The sequence below is a fragment of the Vigna unguiculata genome, chromosome 3 (assembly GCF_037176805.1).
Source record: "Vigna unguiculata cultivar grain cowpea cultivar isolate G323 ecotype 2 chromosome 3, ASM3717680v1, whole genome shotgun sequence".
In the NCBI taxonomy this organism is placed as follows: domain Eukaryota; kingdom Viridiplantae; phylum Streptophyta; class Magnoliopsida; order Fabales; family Fabaceae; genus Vigna; species Vigna unguiculata.
Window position 1 is genome coordinate 24,451,927 of NC_140794.1, and position 9,510 is coordinate 24,461,436.

The 9,510-nt window shown below is 31.2% G+C and overlaps 1 protein-coding gene across 1 annotated transcript; it reads left to right on the forward strand.

Annotated features, from left to right (window-relative positions):
* Window positions 1–559: 559 nt before the first annotated feature.
* On the forward strand, window positions 560–1,811 carry LOC114176454 (putative carboxylesterase 12). Its single transcript, XM_028061500.2, has one exon. The coding sequence runs from the start codon at window positions 682–684 to the stop codon at window positions 1,630–1,632; it is 951 nt and encodes a 316-aa protein (XP_027917301.2). The 5' UTR covers window positions 560–681; the 3' UTR covers window positions 1,633–1,811.
* The last annotated feature ends 7,699 nt before the right edge of the window (window positions 1,812–9,510 follow it).

A 9,510-nucleotide genomic window follows, 5' to 3' on the forward strand; every position in this document is an offset into this window, starting at 1 on the left:
CACGGGTTGGTAGGTTAAGTGGTTGACTCACCAACACACATAAAAAAATTATTTGTATTTATTTTTAAGTATTCAAATATTTAAATAATTTTTTAAACAATTCATGAGATGAAAATCACAATAAAATTAAGAACCAATGTTTTTATCATGCTCACCACCAATATATGATAAATTGTTTCTAAGAAAGTGTTCATATAGTCCAAGAAAAATGGCTAATATTACACATTTTATGTCATGCTATTCAATAAAACATTTAAACTATTCAAATATTATTAAGCAACATTCTAACATTTAAAAATATAAAATTGTGAACCTATATAATTAGAAATTAAAAAAACATTGTAAAAAAATGTTGGTGGGTTAAATGGGTCAATCCACCATCAACCCGGTTCGAACCCGTTTAATTTGTGAGTTAAGTGAGTCGAGTTGAGTTCAACCCACCTTTAAAAAAATTAAATTTTTCTTAACCTAACCTGACTTAAACCCGTGATAAATCGGATTGATTCACGGGTTGAAATCCATTTTCTTCAGTTAGTCTATAAAGATTAGTTGAAGGAGTGAATGAGCTCTCAGTTTATGTGGACGCTGTTCGGTACTCATCTACTCAATACACTATCATAATTTATAACATACCTAACCTTCTTCTCTCGCCCAACTCGGTTTCTTCGCCTTCTTTCTGCCATGGATTCCACCTCTAGCGAAGTAGCCCTCGATTTATCACCCTTTCTCAAAATCTACAAAGACGGTCACGCCGAGAGGATTTCCGGGTGCGAAGTCGTGCCGCCGGGCGCCGATTCCGCAACAAATGTCATATCCAATGACGTTGTAATCTCAAAAGACGACGACGTATCAGCCAGGATCTTCACTCCCAAACTAAGCGATCAAAGCGAAAAGCTTCCCCTCCTCGTCTACTTCCACGGTGGAGGGTTCTGCATAGAAACACCATTCTCTCCTCCTTACCACAAATTCCTCAACTCAGTTGTTTCCAAGGCCCACATCGTTGCCGTGTCTGTTCACTACCGAAGAGCCCCTGAACACCCCGTTCCCATTGCCTATGAAGATTCATGGACCTCGCTCCAATGGGTGGCCTCCCATTTGAACGGAAACGGCCCTGTGGAGTCCCTCAATCGCCACGCTGATTTCGGGAATGTGTTCTTCGCTGGGGACAGTGCGGGAGCAAACATCGCACACCACATGGCTCTACGGGTCGGGATCCACGGTCTTCCGGGTATCAACCTCCAAGGGATTGTGCTGGTGCATCCTTACTTTTGGGGCGCGGAGAGAATCGGTTCTGAGGTCCAAAAGCTGGACAAAGTTTCCGTGGTGGATGGTTTGTGGAGTTTCACTTGCCCTGCCTCTACAGGATCCGACGACCCGTTGCTGAACCCGGCTAAGGATCCGAATCTGGGGAAGCTGGCCTCGAAAAGAGTGCTGATTTGCGTTGCGGAGAACGATTTGCTGAAGGATCGAGGTTGGTATTACAAGGAGTTGGTGGAGAAGAGTGAGTGGCAAGGTGTTGCTGAGGTGATGGAGGCAAAAGGAGAAGATCACGTCTTTCGTTTGTTCGATCCAGATTGTGACAGCGCTGTCTCCTTGCTCCATCGAATTGCTTCTTTCATCAACAACAGTTGATTAAAGTTTGCAGTTCTGAATTTGCAGCCATACTTGTTGCATCCTTGCTTTACTCGCAGTTGTCAGTTTTCCATTTTGTTTTATGTCATGGATGTCGTATTGTTCATCAATTCAGATGCTTAATTCAAAATTCTGCTCCTTCTTACATGAAAAAAAATAAAAAATTAAATACTTTTTTTTATCTAAGTGATTGTTGTAGATGGTCCTTATTTTTATAGAATGTTTAGAATGATCCTCATTCTTATTGAATGTTTAAAATTGTGCTCATTTTTGCAATTTGTATTTTATTTTGTCATTTTCTGTGACGCCGTTTAAGTCAATAACAGAACACTATAGGTGACACGATTTGATTTGTATTACGTTGCATTGGGATGTGTTACGTGTACTGTACATATGGTTCTGTTACTAACTTAAACGGCATCACAGAAAAAGACTACATAAAATACGAATTGACAAAATGAGAACCATTTTGCATATTCGGTAGAATTGAAAGATATTATAAACATTCTGTCAAAATGATGACCGTCCGCAAATAAATGACAACGATATTTAAGACAAAAAAATTAATAAAAGAATGTTTTCAATTCAAACACGTTTATTCTTATTTTTGTAACTTTTTTCATTTATGGTTTATTAATGAAACCTTCGTTATCATATTTTTTTTTGAAATCGACGTATTGATTCGATTGATGATGACATAAATTATTCTTATGACTGAAGAAAACAGTGTTATTCAATATAATTATGCAATTTTTTTTAAATGAAATTATTAATCAAAATTAATTAACTTAAATAGTTTTATTGACATTGATTTTATTTTGTTCGTGACTGAATGGAGGTATTATTAAGTGGATAAGTGAATAAATTGATCAATTTAATATAATATTTTTATTTTATTTAATTGGGTTATTAGATTATTTTTTATATATATATAATCATGTTAGGCATGACATCTTACATGGGTAAATTTATTAACATAAAAAAATAGAAAATATGAGGATCAAAATCAAATCCATATAGAAAAAATACAATAAAAATTTCAAAAAACAAAATTCTGAAAGTAGGTAATTAATACCTATTATGAAAAAAGTTAAGAGAAATTCTACTAGAAGAATACCATTTATAAATTATTTTATATTCTAAATTAATGGCACTCAATTTATTCGTACAATAATTTTTTTCTTTAAAAAATATGAGAACACTTAATTCAAGCATTTTTCTCCATCTACCTCAAAGAATTCAAGAACCAATTTGTATTGAAAAAAAAAAAACACTTTGTATAGCATAGAAGAGTTGCTGGCTAACCAAAAATGTCGATATCCAACCGGCCAAGCATGTTCAATGACCAAGATTGCTCCATTAATTATGCATAAAGAGATATTTCAATTCCTAAAAAAGACAAGAAACCACCGGTATATTCTATCTCCATCTGAATAAACCAATACCAAGTAACATATCTAGGAAACATAAATTTAGTTTCCAAATTTTAGTATTAATCAAATTGTGACAGTATTAGTGCATGCTTAGCCGATGATACAAAAGATTAATTTTTTAAGAAAATAAATAGTTAGCATCATTGAGCGGATGCTATAGAGAAAATTAAAATAAATATAAAAGATAAATAAAATTAACATTGATTTAACGGAAACTAACCTTATTTTATTTTAATATTTTATTCATTTAATTTAGCACAACGAATATCAAATATAGATAAAAAATTAAAACAAATAAAGTTAGTATTAATCTTATTTATTTTTAATAATTTATTTATTTAATATTGACTATTCAGATGGTGACTATAAAAGAAAAATTAAAATAAATAAGGTTATGTAGATTTAACGAACACTAACCTCATTTATTTTTAATATTTATTTTTATTTAAGTTAGAGTAGATTAAAAGGACGTTAAGTTGTATATTTTGAATTATTGAATATGGACCATAAATAATTTTTAATGTAAAGGCCCATACTTTTAAGTTCACAAATATACTCTCATAATTTTTTTCACTCAATTTTTATATAAATTTATTACATCTATATATTTCATTCAAATTCATCTCTTTTATATATATATATATATATATGGTTTTTCTTTCCTTTTTTCTTTTATCCACACTCTTCTCATCTCCTTCATTTATACTCATCTTTTTAATTCACTATATTTATTTATTTTTGTTTGTATTATTTGAAAATGAAGGTATTGAACAATTTCTTTTAGTTATTGTCATTAGTGTCGACCAAACTGATGCAAAAATTTTAAAATAAAAACAATTTGGTGTTGGCTATGTCATGCTAAACTACTTTAATTAAAAAATTAATTTAAAATTAGTGATAATTTAACTTCACCTTAGCAAACACTAATTTGAGCTCACCTAAAAAACTTACACTAACGAATTAACGTCTATAATTTTGACACAAATAATTATTTAGTGATAACATTTACTTATTAACATCGATAAAAAGTCAATACTAAATGCACTTTTAGACAATGACGAAATTTAGACAAAAAAATTCTAGGATGCCAAATTAATTTTTTTAATTATAAATTATTTTTTTCTAATTAAAAAAATCTTCATTTCCTATCTTCATTTTATCTACTCAAAACAAACACACGTGATAGTAAAATAAAAAATATATTACTATCATTCACTATCATTTTATAGAAGCCTTTTGTACCTCATTGATCTATATCATTCCTAGAGGTCAGACTGTAGATCTATCAAAAGCCAAGGTGTAAATCTTAGGATATACAACGATGTCATCTTATCACCAAGCCTTACGCTTGGCATAAGTGCAAGCTTAGGTCTCAGGGACTAGTAATTTGTATATCTCTTGGAAGTCAATTTGTAGATCTTTCAGAAGGAAGGAGTTAAGATCGGTGGAAGGAAGATTTCTCCATAACTAGCCTAGGTTGACCTCAATTATAAAAAGATCACATGATCAGATCTCAAAAAATTAAAATAAATATTAAAGATAAGTAAGGTTAGCGTCAACTTGGCAAACACTAACTTTATTAATTTTAATATTTAATTTAGCTTTAAACATAAATAAAAAACTAAAATATATAAGGTTAACATTCTTTTTAATAATATTTTATTTAAGTTAGCATAAACTTATCATACACTAACTATAAAAGAAAATTTTTAAAATGAAAACAAACTTGTTGGCTAAACCGATGCTAAACTATTTTAATTGAAAATTAATGTCAAAATTAATGATAACTTAATGCCTACTTAGCCAATACTAGTTAGAATCGACCTTAACGGAATAATGTATGTGATTTTAGTATTGCATACACTTTGCTTATTAGCATTGGCCAAACAAACACCGACACTAAATACACTTTTTCTCATGATATAGACAACCAAAGTCAACACCATAAGGCCTTATTTTAATCCAATCTACACTAAAAAAATTTCAAATGACCTGCAAAGTATTAGAATTCCTTTGCTGAGTTATGATGTCAAAGCATTTTAAGGTAAAAAAATCAGCCATATTGTTATTCATTATTTTTGTGAAAGCTTTACTAGTCAACCGCATATATACTCTAATAGTATATGTAACACCCCATTTAATTAATAATTCTAATTAAAAGGAATGTCACACAAAATAGTATAATAAGTAAGGTCTTGGAGTATAAGCGTTACTCCTACAGTTATCCCAAACGGAACCAGGAATGTACTAGGGCACACCACGATGTCAATAATAAAGTATAGTAAAGGATCAATAATAATTCAAAATAAAGCCCAGAGGCAAGACAATACATGGGCCATAACAAAGAATAAAGCATAACAGTTTTGTAATCACCGAAAAATTTGTCATATAATTAAGTTCACTCGGAATATCAATAGTAGTGATATTCTAATTTTTTATTGAATGATGAATCTCTCTTTCTTTCTCCACGTAGTATAATATCAGCTTGTTCTATAGGGAATATTTTTTTCTGTTCAAACTATGAATGCGTTAGGTATATTTTTTAATTAAATAAGTTTCTATTTATTTTAGTAAATTGCATCGACTATTAAGTATTTCATAGAGAGTAATTTTTAATACACACTTTATAGCGTATATTTTATTTGTTTTCCGTTATTAGGCATGAGAGAAGCATAATAAATTTTGTGTTTCCATTAACGAAGATTTGAATTCATGCACTCATTCATTATATTTATGAATTTTAAATCTTTCTAAGATAAAAATTATCAAATACAAATTAAAGCAAGATTCGACAAAACTAGACAGAAAAATGCTCAGTATTTTCATTATTCTCTTCCTCTTTTTTAGGTTTTAAAAAAATTGTTAAGAAACTTTTTTCTCAAATTGAAAATATTTGTATGTCGATTATTTCGGGCGAAAATTTGAAGATAACAGTGAGAACGAAAAAGTAAAGTAGAAAAGTAATATAGGCATGTTATATTTAGACATAAAATTGAAATTTGTTCTTGAAATTTTAATATATTTTAATCTTCAAACTTTGAAAATGAATGAATATAAGTACATTAAATTTTTTTGACATGTTAAATATATTTTCCAGCTGACATATGAAATAGGAACGTGTTAAACGATCTAAAATACTTAAATACTATCATAAAATATATTTGACACGTCAAACAAAATTTAATGTACTAAGGTTTAAAGTACTATATCTATTCATTTTTCAAGTTTGGAGACAAAAATGTATCAAAACTTCGAATAGAGATGAATTCCAATTTCGTGTCAAAGGTTAGGGACTAAATACATATTTAGCCCTTTATTTTATTACACATCGATAAACAACTAAAATAATTCCCGCAAACTTGCAATAATTTATGCAAACAAGAACAAAAGAAAATGGCAACGATAATCACAAAAGAGAATAGTAATGTTTTTAACTTGGAAAAACCCTTTCAATGTGAGAAGTAAAAACCCATGGGCACAAACGAGTAATTCAAGCTTCACAAGATCAAATATAGGTACAAGTAGGGATGACAATGGGGGGTCAGGTCGGGCATGGATAGTGCCTACTCATAACTCAACTTGTAAAAAAAAATCCACTTGCTACCTACTCGTTTACCCATCGAGTATCCGTTTAAAAAATACCCGCATATTTTTTTAAAACCTGCAGGTACCCATGGATACTCGCATACCCGCGAATATTTGAGAAAGATATATATATATATATATTATAAAAAATTCAAATCAAATTAAATATAAATTAAATTAAATCAAATATAAATTAAATTTAACTTTAATTTTAATAAAATTCATCTTCATAAAATATAAAGTAAATTTTAATTTTTTGCAAGTAACGGGTACCCGCATGTATGGGTAGTATGATACCTACACCCGACTCATTTATAAGCAGATATTAAAATACCCGCTACCTGTTACCCGGTACTAACTATCTGCCACAGATTTTATCCGAGAATATCAGCGGGCATGAATATTTTTGCCATCCTTAGGTACAAGGGAGTCAATTCAAAAGCACAAACAAGTGCCTACAACCGGCCAATACATGAAAGTAATAACAAAGAAAGAGCAACCTTAAATAGAAAACAATGCAAGACTGATTTTTATAAACTCAAACCCACAATTGACAATAACAATGGTCAAAATGAAGAACCTTATGGTGTGAATCTTCTACATAAGTTTCTTCCCAATCCAATAGTGAACAAAGTAGGAATCTCAATTTTACTAAGGAAATTCGGTGAATATGCCAACAAATTTTTGCTTTCTTCCCTCTCTCTTCCAAAGGTTGCGACTTACACTCTCTCTTTTCTAAAGGAGCCCATCCACTTAGGTTAAATAGTGAGACAAAATGAGCTTGACTAGGCTTAACTTTTTAGACACATAGTTGGAACCCAACCTAACATATCTCCCCCCTCACAACAATGTGGAGATGAACACCAATTCGACGATCTTACTACTTAGCACATTTATGACAAATGACATTTTCATCACAGGTGAGACAATATCATTGACATCAATACCCATTCTCTATCTAAAGTCTTTCACCACTAATATGGCCTTGTACCAAGGAGATGTAGAATTAGCATCTTGTTTCATTCTGAAAATCCACATGTTCTCTAAAACCTTTTTTCCCTTGGGCAATTTCATCTCATCTTGCATTTTCTTCATAGTCCAAAGCTTCTTCAAAACACTAAAGTTCTCCACCATCAGTCAAAGTTATATAATCATCAAAAGGATTCCTAGAAGATGGTTTTATTTGCCTATTGGACCTCTTGATAGGGACTTATGGTAATTTAGGTGTATCACCAAGATCATCATCATGTTCCTCTTAAGCATCATCAATCAGAATCTCTACTCCATCTCCAACCTATTGATCATCAATATCACCATGTTGCTCATCATCTTGAGCATAAGTCTCAATATTATCCAGATTATGAATATGCAACCACATTAGATTACCATCAATGACATTATTATCTTTCTCGAGTGTAGTCTTCTCCACCTTGTTAATGTCTTCAATGGTTTGGTCTTCCATGAACTACACATCACGATTGCTGACTAGCTTCTTCTCTACAAGGTCATACAACCTGTAGTCATATTTATCTTGACCATAACTAATAAAGATACATTACTTTATCTTTGCAGCTAACTTGGACCTTTCATCCTTTGGAACATAAGCAAATGCCTTACAACTAAAGACATGGAAATGATCATACCTAACATTCTTACCAAACCAGAGTTTTTCTAGCACCTCAATATTCAAAGCAACTGCAGGACTAAGATTAATAACATGCACAACTACAAGCAATGCCTTTTCCCTAAAAGTGTTTAGGCAACTTTGCTTCAAAAAGCATACATTTAACGCTTTCAACTAAAGTCATGTCCGTCCTCTCTATTAAACCATTGAACTGAGGAGTTTTAAGAGAAGTATTATCATGTCTAATACGATCTTGCTTGCAATAAACATCAAACGGTCCACGATACTCACCACCATTATTAGTACGGATACATTTTAGCTTCTTGCTTGATTGCCTCTCAACCAAAGCATGAAATTCGTTGAACTTTTCAAGCACTTGATCTTTTTGCTGAAGTGCATAGACCCATAACTTCTTGGAACAATCATCAATAAAAGTAACAAAGTAAAGTGCACCACTAAACGACTTTACCTTTAATGGGTTGCAAAGATCAAAAACCAATAACTCAAGAACCTCTTACTTTCTTGAGGAAGGATGTTTCTTAAAGGATATTCTGGTTTGTTTATCAACCAGGCAATGGAAACATTTCTTCAACTCTGCACTCTTCAATCCCAAAAGTTCATCCTTTTTGGCTAAGTAATTAAGCCCTTTTCTCACTTATATGACCAAGTCTTCGGTGTTAGAAATGTAAGTTTTGAAATGGTTGAAATGCCAAGAAAGGGGGTTGAATTGGCTGGTTAAAAAATAAGGTGACTTTTAAAAGCCTAAAATAGTTTTTAATTGAATCAAATCAACCACCAAGTATAGATGCAAACACTCATAGATTAGACAGTTTCAATCGATTAAAAACAAAGTTAGGTTATTGATTTCATTAAACAGATACATACAGAACTAGTACTGATAGAAACAATTGATTAAAACACAAAAATACTCGACTGAAAAATTGGGAAAAGTGCATGATGAATGCATGATGACTGATATGTGTTTTTGTTTTCTATAATAAAATTGTACAAGCTGACTTGTACTTTATAAAATTAAAAAAAATAATTTTAACATATGGCCAGATTGAGCCAAAAGTCACAAAGTTTTGTTTCCTCCCTAAAATAAGTCCATCAAGGACATTTTTTTTAAATAAGTGTGGGGGAGACAAATTGTAGGTAGGATTTTTTTTCCTTTTTTTCAATTTTTTGTTTTTGTTTTCATTTAAAAAGAAAAAAATGGTGATTTCTTTTTGAGAA

Coding starts and splice junctions, on each gene's coding strand:
- LOC114176454 (XM_028061500.2), top strand. CDS start 682: ATGGATTCCACCTCTAGCGAAGTAGCCCTCGATTTATCACCCTTTCTC.